Source organism: Crinia signifera, chromosome 1 (genome assembly GCF_055691185.1).
Source record: "Crinia signifera chromosome 1, ASM5569118v1, whole genome shotgun sequence".
NCBI classification, from domain to species: domain Eukaryota; kingdom Metazoa; phylum Chordata; class Amphibia; order Anura; family Myobatrachidae; genus Crinia; species Crinia signifera.
Window position 1 is genome coordinate 10,422,627 of NC_139217.1, and position 20,607 is coordinate 10,443,233.

Below are 20,607 nucleotides of genomic sequence, written 5' to 3' on the forward strand. Positions count from 1 at the left end.
TTCTATAGCTGCATGATCTCTCCTACAGCACAAGCAGCGGTCACCTCTCCCCATGTGGGCGTTCCATAGCTACATGATCTCTCCTACAGCACAAGCAGCGGTCACCTCTCCCCATGTGGGCGTTCCGTAGCTGCATGATCTCTCCTACAGCACAAGCAGCGGTCACCTCTCCCCATGTGGGCGTTCCATAGCTACATGATCTCTCCTACAGCACAAGAAGCGGTCACCTCTCCCCATGTGGGCGTTCCATAGCTGCATGATCTCTCCTACAGCACAAGCAGCGGTCACCTCTCCCCATGTGGGCGTTCCATAGCTGCATGATCTCTCCTACAGCACAAGCAGCGGTCACCTCTCCCCATGTGGGCGTTCCATAGCTGCATGATCTCTCCTACAGCACAAGCAGCGGTCACCTCTCCCCATGTGGGCGTTCCGTAGCTGCATGATCTCTCCTACAGCACAAGCAGCGGTCACCTCTCCCCATGTGGGCGTTCCGTAGCTGCATGATCTCTCCTACAGCACAAGCAGCGGTCACCTCTCCCCATGTGGGCGTTCCATAGCTGCATCATCTCTCCTACAGCACAAGCAGCGGTCACCTCTCCCCATGTGGGCGTTCCGTAGCTGCATGATCTCTCCTACAGCACAAGAAGCGGTCACCTCTCCCCATGTGGGCGTTCCGTAGCTGCATGATCTCTCCTACAGCACAAGCAGCGGTCACCTCTCCCCATGTGGGCGTTCCGTAGCTGCATGATCTCTCCTACAGCACAAGCAGCGGTCACCTCTCCCCATGTGGGCGTTCCGTAGCTACATGATCTCTCCTACAGCACAAGCAGCGGTCACCTCTCCCCATGTGGGCGTTCCATAGCTGCATGATCTCTCCTACAGCACAAGCAGCGGTCACCTCTCCCCATGTGGGCGTTCCATAGATGCATGATCTCTCCTACAGCACAAGCAGCGGTCACCTCTCCCCATGTGGGCGTTCCATAGCTGCATGATCTCTCCTACAGCACAAGCAGCGGTCACCTTTCCCCATGTGGGCGTTCCATAGCTGCATGATCTCTCCTACAGCACAAGCAGCGGTCACCTCTCCCCATGTGGGCGTTCCATAGCTGCATGATCTCTCCTACAGCACAAGCAGCGGTCACCTCTCCCCATGTGGGCGTTCCATAGCTGCATCATCTCTCCTACAGCACAAGCAGCGGTCACCTCTCCCCATGTGGGCGTTCCATAGCTGCATCATCTCTCCTACAGCACAAGCAGCGGTCACCTCTCCCCATGTGGGCGTTCCATAGCTACATGATCTCTCCTACAGCACAAGCAGCGGTCACCTCTCCCCATGTGGGCGTTCCATAGCTGCATGATCTCTCCTACAGCACAAGCAGCGGTCACCTCTCCCCATGTGGGCGTTCCATAGCTGCATGATCTCTCCTACAGCACAAGCAGCGGTCACCTCTCCCCATGTGGGCGTTCCATAGCTGCATGATCTCTCCTACAGCACAAGCAGCGGTCACCTTTCCCCATGTGGGCGTTCCATAGCTGCATGATCTCTCCTACAGCACAAGCAGCGGTCACCTCTCCCCATGTGGGCGTTCCATAGCTGCATGATCTCTCCTACAGCACAAGCAGCGGTCACCTCTCCCCATGTGGGCGTTCCATAGCTGCATGATCTCTCCTACAGCACAAGCAGCGGTCACCTCTCCCCATGTGGGCGTTCCATAGCTGCATCATCTCTCCTACAGCACAAGCAGCGGTCACCTCTCCCCATGTGGGCGTTCCATAGCTGCATCATCTCTCCTACAGCACAAGAAGCGGTCACCTCTCCCCATGTGGGCGTTCTATAGCTGCATGATCTCTCCTACAGCACAAGCAGCGGTCACCTCTCCCCATGTGGGCGTTCCATAGCTACATGATCTCTCCTACAGCACAAGCAGCGGTCACCTCTCCCCATGTGGGCGTTCCGTAGCTGTATGATCTCTCCTACAGCACAAGCAGCGGTCACCTCTCCCCATGTGGGCGTTCCATAGCTACATGATCTCTCCTACAGCACAAGAAGCGGTCACCTCTCCCCATGTGGGCGTTCCATAGCTGCATGATCTCTCCTACAGCACAAGCAGCGGTCACCTCTCCCCATGTGGGCGTTCCATAGCTGCATGATCTCTCCTACAGCACAAGCAGCGGTCACCTCTCCCCATGTGGGCGTTCCATAGCTGCATGATCTCTCCTACAGCACAAGCAGCGGTCACCTCTCCCCATGTGGGCGTTCCGTAGCTGCATGATCTCTCCTACAGCACAAGCAGCGGTCACCTCTCCCCATGTGGGCGTTCCGTAGCTGCATGATCTCTCCTACAGCACAAGCAGCGGTCACCTCTCCCCATGTGGGCGTTCCATAGCTGCATCATCTCTCCTACAGCACAAGCAGCGGTCACCTCTCCCCATGTGGGCGTTCCGTAGCTGCATGATCTCTCCTACAGCACAAGAAGCGGTCACCTCTCCCCATGTGGGCGTTCCGTAGCTGCATGATCTCTCCTACAGCACAAGCAGCGGTCACCTCTCCCCATGTGGGCGTTCCGTAGCTGCATGATCTCTCCTACAGCACAAGCAGCGGTCACCTCTCCCCATGTGGGCGTTCCGTAGCTGCATGATCTCTCCTACAGCACAAGCAGCGGTCACCTCTCCCCATGTGGGCGTTCCGTAGCTGCATGATCTCTCCTACAGCACAAGCAGCGGTCACCTCTCCCCATGTGGGCGTTCCGTAGCTGCATGATCTCTCTTACAGCACAAGCAGCGGTCACCTCTCCCCATGTGGGCGTTCCGTAGCTGCATGATCTCTCCTACAGCACAAGCAGCGGTCACCTCTCCCCATGTGGGCGTTCCATAGCTGCATCATCTCTCCTACAGCACAAGCAGCGGTCACCTCTCCCCATGTGGGCGTTCCATAGCTGCATGATCTCTACTACAGCACAAGCAGCGGTCACCTCTCCCCATGTGGGCGTTCCATAGCTGCATGATCTCTCCTACAGCACAAGAAGCGGTCACCTCTCCCCATGTGGGCGTTCCATAGCTACATCATCTCTCCTACAGCACAAGCAGCGGTCACCTCTCCCCATGTGGGCGTTCCATAGCTGCATGATCTCTCCTACAGCACAAGAAGCGGTCACCTCTCCCCATGTGGGCGTTCCATAGCTGCATGATCTCTCCTACAGCACAAGCAGCGGTCACCTCTCCCCATGTGGGCGTTCCATAGCTGCATGATCTCTCCTACAGCACAAGCAGCGGTCACCTCTCCCCATGTGGGCGTTCCGTAGCTGCATGATCTCTCCTACAGCACAAGCAGCGGTCACCTCTCCCATGTGGGCGTTCCGTAGCTGCATGATCTCTCCTACAGCACAAGCAGCGGTCACCTCTCCCCATGTGGGCGTTCCATAGCTGCATCATCTCTCCTACAGCACAAGCAGCGGTCACCTCTCCCCATGTGGGCGTTCCGTAGCTGCATGATCTCTCCTACAGCACAAGCAGCGGTCACCTCTCCCCATGTGGGCGTTCCATAGCTGCATGATCTCTCCTACAGCACAAGCAGCGGTCACCTCTCCCCATGTGGGCGTTCCATAGCTGCATGATCTCTACTACAGCACAAGCAGCGGTCACCTCTCCCCATGTGGGCGTTCCGTAGCTGCATGATCTCTCCTACAGCACAAGCAGCGGTCACCTCTCCCCATGTGGGCGTTCCATAGCTGCATGATCTCTCCTACAGCACAAGAAGCGGTCACCTCTCCCCATGTGGGCGTTCCATAGCTGCATGATCTCTCCTACAGCACAAGAAGCGGTCACCTCTCCCCATGTGGGCGTTCCATAGCTGCATGATCTCTCCTACAGCACAAGCAGCGGTCACCTCTCCCCATGTGGGCGTTCCGTAGCTGCATGATCTCTCCTACAGCACAAGCAGCGGTCACCTCACCCATGTGGGCGTTCCGTAGCTGCATGATCTCTCCTACAGCACAAGCAGCGGTCACCTCTCCCCATGTGGGCGTTCCATAGCTGCATCATCTCTCCTACAGCACAAGCAGCGGTCACCTCTCCCCATGTGGGCGTTCCGTAGCTGCATGATCTCTCCTACAGCACAAGCAGCGGTCACCTCTCCCCATGTGGGCGTTCCATAGCTGCATGATCTCTCCTACAGCACAAGCAGCGGTCACCTCTCCCCATGTGGGCGTTCCATAGCTGCATGATCTCTCCTACAGCACAAGCAGCGGTCACCTCTCCCCATGTGGGCGTTCCATAGCTGCATGATCTCTCCTACAGCACAAGCAGCGGTCACCTCTCCCCATGTGGGCGTTCCGTAGCTGCATGATCTCTCCTACAGCACAAGCAGCGGTCACCTCACCCATGTGGGCGTTCCGTAGCTGCATGATCTCTCCTACAGCACAAGCAGCGGTCACCTCTCCCCATGTGGGCGTTCCATAGCTGCATCATCTCTCCTACAGCACAAGCAGCGGTCACCTCTCCCCATGTGGGCGTTCCATAGCTGCATGATCTCTCCTACAGCACAAGCAGCGGTCACCTCTCCCCATGTGGGCGTTCCATAGCTGCATGATCTCTCCTACAGCACAAGCAGCGGTCACCTCTCCCCATGTGGGCGTTCCATAGCTGCATGATCTCTCCTACAGCACAAGCAGCGGTCACCTCTCCCCATGTGGGCGTTCCATAGCTGCATGATCTCTCCTACAGCACAAGCAGCGGTCACCTCTCCCCATGTGGGCGTTCCGTAGCTGCATGATATCTCCTACAGCACATATAGACAGGTTATGCGTCTAAACATTAAGAAGCCGCTTCGAGATATAGAGAGCAGCGGTTAAATGATCATTAGCCGCAGACACAAATAGAATCAATTGTGGACTCATAATAAAGATAAATATACAAAAATCTGGATATCAGTCTACATAAAAAATTCTAATAAAATCAGCCAAAAATCTGCCAATTCCCTAACAGCCTGAGACGGAGGAAGCGGCAGGGGAAGCTTAAGGTAGATTTACAGCATCAGGAAAGGCATTCAGGATCATCCTGCCCGCATCCAATTAACCAGAGTCAGATGGCTGCACTAACATCCTAAATTATCCCTCAGCATACAGCAGGTCGCCCCGTGCCCCCTCTAATATATAGCTAAAAATGGCCCTGGGTGGAAATATTACTGTTTTACAAGCACAAATACAATTACCGCTAAACCCCTCCACGGCTGATACATCATGCGCCCAGCATACTACAGTCTTCTCCAGCGGCGCGGAGGGGGGGGGGTTAATCTTGTTTGCAGCCAGATAACTCAGTTTCAGAGAGATTCATTTCAATGGACCTCAAACAGCAGCAACTTCAACTTCCAAAGGGAACGACACATGCAGCGTTTGGGAACCCCAGTAAAATCCCGACTCCCAAAAGCCCAACCTGCACCAGCCCTGGAACTCTGACTCCTCACACAGTAGCTCTGCAGCTGCACCACGCACCCACCAGCAACACTGTACCCACAGGTATGGAGGGACAGGACAGCCCGGGTCGCGCGACTTCGCCCGCAGCTACAGTATGAATCCCTGGCACATACATGACTAGGGGACACTACCATGCTTTACACAGGGGACCTGCTGCTCCTTGACTCGGTCAGTAAGATCCACTAGATCCAGAGGGGGTTGCAGCACTGGTACCAGTCAGACACATCCAGATCCAGGCACAGAGAGAGCGACTGCAGCAGCGCTGCCGGCTGACTAAAGTTTACACGCATAACCCGTCTACATAGAACTTTAGTCACCCTGCCGGCTGACTAAAGTTTACACGCATAACCCGTCTACATAGAACTTTAGTCACCCTGCCGGCTGACTAATATATATATGACTATGGTCAAATGTGGGTGTTTAGCGTCTAAGTTTTAGTCAGCCGGCAGGGTGACTAAAGTTCTATGTAGACGGGTTATGCTCCAAAAACTGTGGAAGCCCGTACAGAGCTAGACACAGATATTAATAGCTGGAAACAACTGTTGTGTAACAAATAATCACTCATATCACACCAGTGAAGGGAATTAATAATTGAGTGACACACAAGGATTTGCATATGACTGAGTATGGATGCCAAATTATTCCAGACAAAGGATTAATTACTAAAGAAGGAATTAATGCATTCACATGTACACCTTAGATCAAACTGCCTATATGCAAATAAGAAATAATATATGAAACAAAATAACTTCACACATGGTCTTTTTAAGAGAGAAGCTACCAGAATACAGCCCCAAATTACCTGTTTAATAAGAAAATATTGCTCTCCGATAAAACTCTGCTAACTCCCGTAAGAAGCTTCACCAATGAAGAACTAACCATAAAACAGTTACATTGTATAACTGGCAAGCAGCCCAGAAAACATATCAAAGATTCATGATATAAGCAGAACTGAAAAAGATACAAAGTACAGAAATATATTGAAAAAGATACTGTACATAACAACGGAGAATCCTGCATATTCTTTCTAAATGGTGAATAAAGTGCATCTATAGCATTTACACTATGTCCTTACTGCGCACATGCCCAACATTGGAAATGCTTAATGTCCCTCAAGTGATCCTACAGTTTAATAAATACTAGCTGCAATGTCTTGCGAGAAATTTCTTACCAGCGCTGTTGCTAGACTTGATCTAGAGACCAGACTGACAGGCTCTATAGTCCCTCTATGCGGATGCCCTGCACACCATCTACCGTCTCCCCACTCAGTGCAGGCACAGGAGGAAGAGCCCCAGGTCACGAAAAGAGAGGCGCAGTGTAAGGGGGTCACAGGAGCAGAAGTGGCGCAGTGTATGGGGAGCAGCAGCACCGTGTATATGGAGGAGTGGTGCCATGCACAGGGAGCAACGGTGCCGCTTACTGGGAGTATCGGTGCCGGGTAGCAGAAAAAGAGGTGCTATGTTCAAGAAGTAGTAGCGCTGAGTCACAGGGATAAATGACAAATGGAGACAATGGGGGGGGGGGGTGCGCACATAGCGCCTCTTTTTCTGCTACCCGGCACCGCTACTCCCAGTAAGCGGCACCTTTGCTCCCTGTGCATGGCACCACTCCTCCATATACACGGTACTGCTGCTCCCCATACACGGCGCCACCACTGCTCCTGTGACCCCCTTCTCCTTCCTTGACCTGGGGCTCATCCTCCTGTGTTCCATGTGACCCGGCGCTTCTCCTTCTGTGGGTAAAGAGAGCTTGGCAGCACTTTGCAGTTTAAAACAATTGCATAAAACCGGAGCAGGCAACCTATGCCTATTGGTGCCCTGACTAATAGAACAACAGTGGCACACTATACACATACTTAGCCAAAGTATTGGTTAAAAATATATGACACTTATGCTACATTAGAGGGAAATTATGTGTAATTTATTAATTTAATACCTCACAGTGCGGCAGCGCGATATAGCGCGCACCAAGACACTAAAGGTGTAGCAAAAAATTGGTGTTGTATAAAAAAAATCGAACTGATCTGCACATATCTATTGATGGGTGATGACCAGCAAATATTTATACACAAACTGTATCAGTGTCAAACCCACTAAAACAGCAAAAGCGCATCAGAGCACCTATTAATACTGGCACTAAATGTATGTGTACACAATAAATGTAACCTGTACACAGCTCAATCTCTGAAGACATTCACTGACCTACTAGTCGCACACACCATATCTGGCTAATATAAGCCGATAATATAAAACAACACACACGCAGAAGTGGACAGGCAAATAAATATATCCAGCCATTTAACTGCTGCTACATTGTACTGTAGTGTTCCCATAATAGAGCACACAGCAACACTGTTTCAAACAGTTAATACATCAACCTGTATTAACAGGATGGATATTATCTAAACAGAGATAAACCAAATAACAGTGGTGAAAGGAATAATATTCAAAGCGTGTTGAAAAGCAAGTATATAAATAACTGACTTGGGATATACTTCGCTGGTTTTGAGCAATTTTAGAGAATAAGAAATAAAAGTTACATTTTCTTCTTTCCCCAATTAGTGCTTAGATACCGCAAAGTGACTAGGTAGTCACTTTCCGCATCTAGTCTACCTACTCACTTTGCGTATCTGTCCCTAGTCACCCTGCCGGCTGCTATAAAGATGCGGTAAGCGACTACCTACTCACTTTGCCGTATCTGTCCCTATTCACCCTGCCGGCTGACGCGTACCCCGTCTTTATAGTGGTCAACCTATATATTTTGTTTAGGTTCTGTAATCACGCCCCTTTGTTTTGGTATGCCCTTAACCCAGCCCATTATGATAATTATGTTTATATATATCGTGTCAAAAGTCCAAATTGGGAGAGTGTGTATGGTGGTACAATCTTTTTCTTGCGACTGTTTGGACGGGAGTACATCGGACGTCGCAAGTAAAATTGTACAGGTGTGTAAGCGCGTGTCGGCTGTTGTTTGTGGACAGTCCGACGGGAGTACGGTCGGCCGAACGGTTGCAAGAAACAGGGATTGTATATATGTGTACCCAGCTTAAGTCAGGTCGACCTTCCTGCTGGTGAGGTGACAGACCCGCTACCTCTGGCTAGTTCCCCTTCACGACTCTACCACAGGAACAGGCTGCTGGTGAGGTGACAGACCCGCTACCGCTGGCTAGTTCCCCTTCACGACTCTACCACAGGAACAGGCTGCTGGTGAGGTGACAGACCCGCTACCGCTGGCTAGTTCCCCTTCAGTTCTCGTTCACGACTCTACCACAGGAACAGGCTGCTGGTGAGGTGACAGACCCGCTACTGCTGGCTAGTTCCCTTTCAGTTCTCGTTCACGACTCTACCACAGGAACAGGCTGCTGGTGAGGTGACAGACCCGCTACCGCTGGCTAGTTCCCCTTCAGTTCTCGTTCATGACTCTACCACAGGAACAGGCTGCTGGTGAGGTGACAGACCCGCTACCGCTGGCTAGTTCCCCTTCAGTTCTCGTTCACGACTCTACCACAGGAACAGGCTGCTGGTGAGGTGACAGACCCGCTACTGCTGGCTAGTTCCCTTTCAGTTCTCGTTCACGACTCTACCACAGGAACAGGCTGCTGGTGAGGTGACAGACCCGCTACCGCTGGCTAGTTCCCCTTCAGTTCTCGTTCACGACTCTACCCCAGGAACAGGCTGCTGGTGAGGTGTCAGACCCGCTACCTAGTTTCCCTTCAGTTCTCGTTCACGACTCTACGACAGGAACAGGCTGCTGGTGAGGTGACAGACACGCTACCGCTGGCTAGTTCCCCTTCAGTTCTCGTTCACAACTCTACCACAGGAACAGGCTGCTGGAGAGGTGACAGACCCGCGACCGCTCGCAACGCAAGTTCCCCTTCAGTTCTCGTTCACGACTCTACCACAGGAACAGGCTGCTGGTGAGGTGACAGACCCGCTACCGCTGGCTAGTTCCCCTTCAGTTCTCGTTCACGACTCTACCACAGGAACAGGCTGCTGGTGAGGTGACAGACCCGCGACCGCTCGCAAGTTCCCCTTCAGTTCTCGTTCACGACTCTACCACAGGAACAGGCTGCTGGTGAGGTGACAGACCCACTACCGCTGGCTAGCGCATTGTACACGAAGGATGCTTTTTAGATACATCCTTCATTTTTTAGTATAACATATGTAACGGCGCCCTCCAGTGGCTGGTGCCCATAGGCAGCTGCCTAGTGGTAGTGCCGACCCAGCTTATACCCGCCAAATAGCACAAAATTCCGGTTTGACCCGGTTATTTGTGCGATGTGATTACTGGTTACAGCTAACCGGTACGAACACGGCAATACGAACCAGGTAATAAGAAGGGTTCTTACCAGTTCATCGCGGTGTTGCTGTGCAGTGTGAACGGGTTAATCGGGACGAGCGACCCGTTTCCCTTTCACACTATGGAGGCGGCAGCGCTCGGAGCAGCGCCACCTCTAAGCGCTGCCTCCTCCCCCACCCCCACATGACAATCTGAACAGTCTGCACATGCACCGGGACTGAACCATTTCCAAGTCCCAGTGCGACCCTGCATTTGCAGTCTGAAAGCGGTATGCGTATATGAGCAGGTTTATTATGGACAACCTATATGTAACATTGTATTGATATAATGTATTAGTCCCCGTCTACATGTTATGTTTGTATTACTGTATATATGTTTACATATTGCTATTTTTTTGTAATTGGTGTATTATTTGACAAATAATTATATTTGGGCTATGCTATGATGTCATCTCTCCAGGACCCGCCAATCTGGAAATGGGTGTGATGATTTGCCTATGTGACACGTTGAACGTTGCTACAAGCTACCCATCTCGAGTTTCATTTAGTCCAAGGTGCCGCGGCCCAAACTAGCAACTGGCCCCGGGACGCTCACCTGAGAAGAAGTCCATCCGGGCAGCCAGCATGCACTGCGTGGCCAGGAAGCGGGAGAGCTGGAGCTCGTACTTTGCAGGCGCCCCTTCAGAAGAGGCGAGTGGAAGATCAGGCCGTTGTGCGTCTTCTTTCCTTCGGCCTTCTTGTCACTGTGAAGTAATTACAGAGTACCGAGACTGTAATTAGAGACCTGTGATATCGGCCACAGAGATTATTCACTATGGGCGTTACATAAGATAAGGGCGATCTGACGGATAACCCCCCCCCCTTCAATAATTACCCGAGTAACACTTACCGGTTATAGAAATAGCCTGATGCTCACTGAATTTACCCCTCTCCCCTCTAGTACCTGCCCCTCACTAAACCTTTTCTGATTCTCCCCTCACTAGCCTATTACTGACCTGCCCCCTCCCCTAGCTGGCCTATCGCTGACCTTCCCCCTCCCCTTGCTGGCCTATCGCTGACCTGCCCCATCTATCACTAGCCTATTACTGACCTGCCCCCTTCACCTCATTGGCCCAATAAGGACCTGCCCCCTCCCCTCACTAACCTGTTACAGACCTGCCTCCTCACTAGCTGTTACAGACCTGCCTCCTCACTAGCCTGTTACAGACCTGCCTCCTCACTAGCCTGTTACAGAACTGCCTCCTCACTAGCCTGTTACAGAACTGCCTCCTCATTAGCCTGTTACAGAACTGCCTGCTCACTAGCCTGTTACAGAACTGCCTCCTCACTAGCCTGTTACAGAACTGCCTCCTCACTAGCCTGTTACAGACCTGCCTCCTCACTAGCCTGTTACAGAACTGCCTCCTCACTAGCCTGTTACAGAACTGCCTCCTCACTAGCCTGTTACAGAACTGCCTCCTCACTAGCCTGTTACAGACCTGCCTCCTCACTAGTCTGTTACAGACCTGCCTCCTCACTAGCCTGTTACAGACCTGCCTCCTCCGCTAGCCCCCCTCCCCCAATAGCCTATTAGAGTCCTGTAAAAATAGCTATCATATCTTATATATATATATGGTAGGTATATATATGTGGGGTATACAGAGTACAGATGGAGCTCCCGCCATGGGTGCGCGCGCACGAGACGCTCGCGTGCCCCGAGGAACGGAGCTTGCGCTACCCATGGCAGACTGGCTCCCGGGTGCGGCATGGTGCCCTGCGCAAGCCGCGCGGAACGGGCTTGGCTACCCGTGGCACGCAATGTGGGACGCGTTAAATGTATCCTCCCGACCTTTTCATACCCCCACTATCCACGTTGGCGTGGAGTTGATTTCATAAGTGTGATGAGCGCAGCACGAAGCGTGGCAAGCCCCGCAAGGGGACGCGGATGGCCTACATGTAATCCGCGTCCGCTCGCCATGCTTGGGCTCGGTGGATCGCTGCACTCGCCACACTATATAGAGTCAACTCCACGTCAAAGTGGATAGTGGGGGTATGAAAAGGTCGGGAGGACGCGTAACGCGTCCCCTCGCAGAGCTCGCTGCGCTCGCCACGCTTCGGGCTGCCGTGGATAGTGGGGGTTTGAAAAGGAGCCATTTGCCAGTATGTAAAATGGAGCACTGGCAAATGCCTCCTTCATAGTGAATGAGACGCACTTACATCCGCACCCCCTCTTTGGACAGGAGACACACACGCTACCGAACCCCCTAACCCTGTCGGCAGGGTTGCTGTACCCTGCCGCAATAGCTATTCAGACGCAGGAGCGTCTCATTGCTGGAGGCGTCTGAGACACTCATGCATCTCAGACAGATGGAGCACCTCTCCGCCGGCGCCAGCATGATCCCCTCTCCGCCAAAGAGGGGATCATACTGGCGCCGGCGGTGTGAGAGAGGCGCTGACTAGGCTTGCCAGGGACGCCGGGGGGGACAGAGATGCAGTTCTCGGCAACAGTACGGTAGTTACTTGTGTAGTTTCACGGCGGCAGCCTATGCTGATAATGTAGCTGAGGCTGCCGCCGTGAAATTACACAAGTAATGTGTCAGGTGTAGCGCCGCTGCACGGCGGGTCCATTACTCACTCCTTCGTGTTCGCCGGCGGCTCTTCTGTAGGTGCAGCGGGTCCCAGGCGGCAGGACTGTGGCTGGAGGGTTCAATGTGAACTGCAGGTCCCGCCAGAGTAGCGACTCTGGCGTGGTCGCGAGGCTGCCGCCGCCATCTTGGTAGAGGGCAAAAGCTCCATTGGGCCAGCCAGGTCTGTTCCGCCCCTCTGAACTCGTCAGCCAATGGCAGTTGCAGGGATTTAGGGAGGCTGTCTAGAGCAAACCTATGTCAGCGCAAAAAGTCTTTCTAGCTAGCCACAGCTGAAGATTCCTGGCTCATTCCTGCTCCCTTGCCTGTTAGTCCTTGTCGATCCTGGAATCTTCTTATCCAATCACAGCCTCTCCAGTCCAGACCTGTCAGCGTTCCCGGCCCAGCCTATCCACCTGCTGAGTGTCGACAGTACCTCGCAGTGGTCCGCCACAACTCCGCCAGCTGGGTCAATCGGGCCCCTGTACCATCCTCATCCACTCTTTGCAGCCATCACCTCAGTCACACTTCATCTCATTTAGTTTCTTCAGTTTAGTCTTCAGTCCTACCGTCATCTCAACTTCCTTACAGTAACCTGTCCGTCCTGCCACAAGTACTGTCTCTACCAGCATCTCTCCACCTACTTCCCAGAGACTCCTCCCTAACTATACGCCCAGGGGCGTGGTCTTCAGTTATAAGACTCTCAGTTTATCTTCGGCTCTAAGAAGTATTAGAGCACTACTGCTTTGCCAGTTTGTTTCTTAAAGGGACTCTACCTTACTTGTGTTTTCTTATGAAACCTTCTATCATTAAACCAGCAGGATGTAACCTTACCTCTGTGAGTCCTAGAGTGGTTCCTGAGCACCACACAAACCCTCCCAGTCCGCCATCCATGACATAAGGCAGCCGTAGGGCTACGCTATTAGCGTAGCTTCAAACGTAGCGTAAGCTGCCGCCGTGACACTACACAAGTACCCAATATTTTAACCAACTGGATGATCATTTTTTGTGATAGCGCTCCACTATTTCTTTTTCTCTTGTATATATTATTTGAGGAATTGACTATTCCTTTGTGTGAGCTGCTTAGCACCTACATCCCCCACCTCCGGCACCTACACCCCCCACATCCGGCACCTACATTCCCCACCTCCAGCACCTACATTCCCCACCTCCGGCACCTACCATTCACCAGCTTTTCTCTGCCCCCCCCAACAACCCTGTTAATGCCCTGCTCCCTCCACTAGCCTGTTACTGACCTGCCCCCCCCCCCCCCCCACTAGCCTGTTACTGTCCTGCTCCCCCACTCAGAGCCGGCCCTAGCCTAAATGATACCCTAGGCAAGATTTTGGCCGGTGTCCCCTAGCACCGCCACTAGTTCCGCCTCTGACCCTGCTCCTCTTTCCCAGCACCATCAACCCTCATCTTGGCAGTCATCATTTTGGTGCTCCTACGCAAAATAATTTAAATAGAAACAGTGCACACATTCGGTGCGCAGCCCAAACAGGGGTGTGTTCTTCCTGGGAAGGGGCATGGCCACACAATAGTACCCCCAATTCAAATTATGCCACACAGTAGTGCAACTTTATTCACATTATATCATGCGATGGTGTCCCTTATTCACATTACATCACACAGTAGTACCACTTTACCTTATGTACATTACTCCTCACATTATTCCCTAAGAAAAAAATCCTGAGAAAATACCTCCATGGCCACACTGCAACCCAGCACAAAGCAGTGTGTGCTGGGCAGAGGAGAAGAGCTGCAGCTGCTGCTGTCACTTAAGGGGAGTGGGCCCGGGGCCCCCACTGGGCCCTTCCATCAGAATTTGGCCTGGGTAATTTGGACCCCCTACCCCTTACTCTCTGTACCCCTGATAATACCACACAGTAATGCCCCTTACACATGACACACATTATCAATGTCCATTACACATTATGCCAACCTTTATTAATGCCCTTCATACACATAATTACACACATAATGCCCCTTACACATATGTTGCACATTATTAATGCACTTATACACATGACACACATAATGCCTGTTACACATGTCGCACATTATTAATGCATTCATACATGACACACATAATGCCCCTTACACATATGTCGCACATTATTAATGCCCTTATACACATGACACACATAATGCCTGTTACACATATGTTGCACATTATTAATGCCCTTATACACATGACACACATAATGCCTGTTACACATATGTTGCACATTATTAATGCATTTATACACATGACACACATAATGCCTGTTACACATGTCGCACATTATTAATGCCCTTATACACATGACACACATAATGCCTGTTACACATATGTCGCACATTAGTAATGCATTTATACATGACACACATAATGCCCCTTACACATATGCCGAACACTATTGCACAACCAACCCCCCCGCAGACAGCACTCGCACAGCCGCTAACACTGTGACCTCTGCCTCTGCTTGGACACAGATGTTTCCTCATACATCTTGCCTCAATAGGCCATGCAGCTCCTGGCCAGTTCTGCTAACGTTGGGTGCCTTTTTTGCTGAAAATTCTTATTTGCATTGTTATGACCAGGACACACAAGGAACTTCCGATGATTAAAATGATATGCAGCATGCCTATATTCTGTGTGCGACTGTGGCTGTACCTGCATACGGAATGCTATGTTACAGTGATTTCCATGAATACACTATTTCTTATGCAGATACAGCCTCACTCACACACAGAATATAGGCATGCTGCATATCATTTTAATCAGCAGAAGCTGCTGGTGCCCCTAGACAATTGCCCAGTTTGCCTATGTCTAAGGCCAGCTTTGCCCCCACTAGCCTGTTACTGGCCTGCCCCTCACCATTCTATTACTATCCTGCCCACCACACACACTAGTCTATTAACCCCCCTAATAGCCTATTCGAGTCCTGCCCCCCCCCCTCTATTAATGACCTGCCCTCTATGCCTCCCCATTTTCCCATACTACCCTATAATTGTCCTGGTACCTCTGTCATTAGTATATTATGCCCCCACTAGCCTATTTCTGTCCTGCTGCCGCCCCCCCCCCCCCCAACCTTTTACAGTCCTATGATTGGCCTGCCTTCTACGCCTCCACATCACTGCGATATTACTGTACTGGTCTCTCCCTAACAACCGGACGCCTCTATTTCTCACTATCCAATCACTAACTGAACATGCCCGATAGCCTCACATGCTGCCGCACCACACTCTATGGCCACAGCAGTGAAATCTGACCTGAATGGAGGGTGGTAATTAGCAGAGGGTTGTTCAGACTCATGTAATAGCCAGGAGATGCCACTTGCAGAAGACCAGCACCCTGTCACCTGCTATCACTACAAATACCCAGCCAGTGTACCTGACGAGGGACTTCCTTGCTCCGAAGATCTGGATGGTAGCAGCCGTCATCATTGCGAGTTCTCTCAAGCTTCCTGCATTATAAATAAGACGGGCACCAATCTGTGGATAAAAGGACAGCTATCAGTGGACAAGTACACCTGGATGGGCCACGCAGATGGCACAGATCAGCAGTGGAAGGCTCTCAGCAGCTGTCTCAGAGGATTGACAGATTTACCGATACATCATGTCTGAGGGGCGACAAGGTGGCGCTCCAGCAATGTAAGCACAAAGCAAATCAGCAGATCACAGATTCTCTCCATTTACAACATACAGTAGATCGGGGGTGGGAAACTGTGGTATTGTCGACCACACTTAGGTCGACAGGCAAAAAGGTCGACAGGTGTCTAGGTCGACAGGTTTTTTTACGGTTTTTTGAGCCGACGTGCCGACAAGCGGTATTTCATGTCCTGCCATCCACTACGGCGTGGTGGGAGAATAAAATAGTAGGCACCGCACCCGAAGCATTGTGAGCGAAGCGAGCGTTGCGAGGGGCTGCGGTTGACTTCCAACTGCGTCCATGTCGACTGTCGACATTTGGGTAAAAAAAAACAGTGGAAAAACCCATGTCCACCTCACAACCTAACTCTTGTCGACCTAGACCCATGTCGACCTAATGACTGTTGACCTAAGTGGGGTTGACAATACGATCCACACCCATCGGGGGGCGGGGGAACATACCAGTTCTCCAATGAGTGCAGTCAGGCAGGGGGCCACTTGGCTCATCTTTGAGTGTAGATCTTCCTGCACCCTCTTCCGCGTCCTGTACCATGAGAGGATTTGCCCGGAGAGACTCTTCGTTTTGTCGAGGTCATTGGGCCTTAGGTCCATGCCTGGACAAGAAGGGGAACATCCAGTAAGAGGCCAATGCCGTATAAGCAGAGACAGCTCTCATTACTGAAGATGTACATACCACAAGACGCTCGAGAGGCGTCCAGGATTTCCTGGGCCTTGGCACGATCCAAGGGAATCTCCTCCATGTCTCCCAGCTTCTCCTCAGACAGGTCCTTGCGGTTCCCGAAGAACCTCACCATACAGCAGTACGTGTAGTTGTCGGACACAATATTGTTAAGCTCTGGGAAGTGTTGCCCGTAACACGTTCTGTAGGAGGGAGAGAAGAGGACGGCATTCTCAGATCTCATATGGGGGAGCACGAGAGCTACAGGTGGGTTGCTCAGGGGAAACAAATGAACCGGCACTTATTATACAAATGGACGGATTAAGAGTAACTTCAACCTTAACTTAAAATCTCCAGTAAAGACCTCACTTTATTCATTGAGATCTAGTGGGCAAATATCTAGAATATATGGTGAACTTAATAATCGTATTAATCTGCAGCTGTTTGACCCACTTAAAAGCAAATGGGAATTAAATCTGGGGGATATTTCTATAGGACAATGGTCTCAAATATTGAGCTCTACGAAATATACTACTCCTTGTGCCCGGTATCAGCAGATACATTTTTATGTTACACACAGGGTTTATCGTACCCCTATATTTCTATATAAGGAAAAATTAAAACCGCACTCCTCCTGTGCTAAATGTGGACTGGAAGGAGCTGATTTTTGGCACATGCTATGGATATGCCCACCAATATATGCATTTTGGTCGAAGGTATGGAGAGATATAGGATCTACAGAATTAACCCTACCTAAAATGACAGCCAGGTTATGCATATTTGGGTTAGATTTGGAAGAGTCACACTCTTCAGCAGTCTATCAATATGTTCTCTGTCTGACAACCCTGGCTAAAGTTCTCATAGCCAGGAAATGGATGGCCCCTGAATCTCCAAATATCTATCATTGGAGGGCGTTGGTCAACGAGGTATCAGGACACGAGAGGGTTATGTACAAGAGCAGAGGCTCATATCAGAGTTATGTAAAAAAGAAATGGGACAGATGGAATAAGGTCGATGATTGGATTAGATCTTCCTACCACTGAGTTATAAGACTAGATAGAATGAAACTCTGGAAATAAAATCCCATTAAATTAGAATAAATTAGAATAAGTGGGATGACTTCTGAATAAATGGGGGAAATAAGAAGAAAACATATAGACTGAGAATATAAAATTATAGTGGGGGCACTCCGTTTCCTTTTTCATTAAATCTGATCTTTTTATCTTTGCAGTTGCGGGTAATGAGGCGGGGTTGCCCCTTTGTTTATGTTGTGGCGGGTAGCACCTTTTTCCTTTTCATATATTGCGCTCATACCTCCATAGAATCTGTTGTTCTAAAATATTTCTTGAAGTTGATAGACTAATAACGTGGGAGACATTTGATAGAAAGTGGTGAATAAAATAAAGAAAAGAATACAAATGTTCTAGACAAATTTGCATTAAAGAAAACAAATGTAGACTTATGATGAGAAGCCTTAGGGGAGATTTCATTTATTAATTTAATTAGAATTGTATTAAATTTTTTTTTTTTTTTTTCATTATGTATCTATGTATGTATTATGAGTGTGATTTATATTTTTGATCTGATTAGATCCTATTGCATGTCTACTCCTGTTGAAGTGGCATCAATTCCGTTTAGAGACTAACGAAGAGATATATGAACAGAGAGGGGAAGGACAAGAGGGAACGGTAAATACTAGAAGAATTAAGGAGACTATGGTAAACTTACACAGCTTTCACTTACATAAAGTATAACATTAGAAATAACCATGCACAAGAATCTCACTAGAACTAAAAGAGACACCTTTTTATTTTATTATTATTTTTTTTTAATATTTTTTTTCTCTTTCTCCACTATTTTTAACAAATCACACATATATAATAAACAGGCTTAAATTCACTTTAAATTTTATTTATTTTTTTCTTTATCCTTAGTTCACAAACACAAGATATGTTGTCAATATAATCAAATAAGACTCATATAAAGTCCCTATTAAACACAATGCACACCACAAATAAAATAGATCACATAATCACACATGCACAAGTTTACCAAAGGGAATGAGTAAATTAATACTAACCAAACCCTTAAGGATAAGGTTAAATTATATGAAAGATGTCTCTGTCTAGAGTTGGTGCCACTGGGTAAATATTTCAATGAAATATTATAAATCTGAGCGTGTAATATTATCTATTCTGTATAAATGTCTGCATGTTAAAGAAACAATAAAAAAATGATTGAATAAAAAAAAAAAAAAAAAGTGTAGCTTCAACCCTCTGCAGGCCCTGATCATTAGTACAACTTCAAAAACACCCTAAACCAAAAAGGTGACCAATATAGTTAATACAATCACTAAACAAAAACTGGAGGGGGAGGGTGGGAACACAAGGTACTGTAGGCCACATGAAATAAGAGAACCTGTTTTCTCTTTCTTCAAACAAGGAAATACCGGACCATGGGACAGTCAAAAGCTGTAAACCGGTTAACCAAACCTTCCATCCAAAATTAGCATCATTTGATGCAAAAAAAGAGAAACTAGCTAAATTTGGTGAAGAGGTGAACAGAGGAAAAGGCCCACGTGGCCGCACATCTGCTCCACAGACGCCCCATGATAACACAGCAGGGGAAGCACTCACCGCCCTTGTAGAGTGTGCTCTAGAGTTGGTCATCCAACACTGAAGGAAGTCAGGGGGATAACAGAGCGAATACACCAACCTACAGGCATGGTCAGTGTGAGAACACTGGCATACAGATGCAGCCAGGCTCATCTGTCCTACATATGGCGGTTGGCGTGTCGCAGAGTGGCGAAGCATCGCACAACCCGGCTAGTGTGGCGCATGGTGTTGCCAGGGAGTGTATATCCACGAGATGTCGATTTTGAAAATCACTGCCTGAGGTCTCCAATGAAATACAGTACTGTTATATAGTCCAAGCACTACTGTACCGGTTTGCCTCTTCTCCTCTGGCTCACTTCTCCTCCCTTATCACTGCTTCAAACATCTGCCCCTGAGACAGCCATGTGCAGCCACCCACAAGGATACTACAAGGTACTGAATTCTAAGGGGGTGAAAATGGGTAAAATGTTCTGCCCAGCAAACCTTGGGTTGGTTAACATCGGGAAGGTTTGAGGAGCTGTGTTGTGGATGGAGATATCACTACTCTACCTTCTATATAGACAGCAGGAAGGACAACACTGGCTGTGGTAAGCAACGGAAGGATGGGAAACTGGCTGACCAGAGGTCTTGTAATGAGATTAGGTTGGTCTCAGGGACTGTGGTCCACCATCACTACAACCACCTATGGAAATGTCCTCACCTCAGCTTTATGGATAAAGTCTTTATGTCCTTGTCCAACTTGTCCAGACAACGGATAGACTGTTTGATCAAGTTGTCCTTTTGGTTCATATTGACATGTACTTTGGCTACGCTGGAACTGTGGCCTGACCCAGGATTTGCGTTCGAGGTTGACTGAGCAGTGACTTCATTCTCCAGGTTGCGATAGTATAACCAGATTCCTGTACAGAAAGAAAACGACGGTAATTGAGGTCATGTGGGGTTCAGAATACAAAACATACCAACCATCAGTATCACAGAGCTTCAGACCTTCTCAACCCCATTTAGAAACCACGAGAACCAGAGTAGTCTGGCACTATCCCAGCTATGTGCCCGGTAACCCACCTTTCATGAGCTTGGCCACCAAACCGCCCGTCTGGCATGCAATATTCAGCTCCTCCTGGATGGCATCTCCGATCTTACTGTGATTCACACCAAGCAGAGCCTTCTGCCTCTCAGCTGGCATGTTGGTTTCCAGGAACAGCTTCAGGTCCTCATGAAGGACACCTGTGGAAGACACATCAATATACATACGCAAATCAAAGTACATACAAAGAACAGAAGACAACTGCAAGTCCACACATCATA

At 49.6% G+C, this 20,607-nt stretch overlaps 1 protein-coding gene across 1 annotated transcript in view; it reads right to left on the bottom strand.

The window, feature by feature from the left end:
• The window catches only part of LOC146060726 (uncharacterized), a 147,283-nt gene that overhangs the window by 94,882 nt on the left and 31,794 nt on the right, over positions 1–20,607 (bottom strand). Inside the window, 7 exon segments of the mRNA XM_083174327.1 lie at positions 10,365–10,451; positions 10,454–10,512; positions 15,752–15,852; positions 16,471–16,622; positions 16,703–16,890; positions 20,003–20,201; positions 20,365–20,526. Coding sequence (XP_083030453.1) covers positions 10,365–10,451; positions 10,454–10,512; positions 15,752–15,852; positions 16,471–16,622; positions 16,703–16,890; positions 20,003–20,201; positions 20,365–20,526 — 948 coding nt within the window.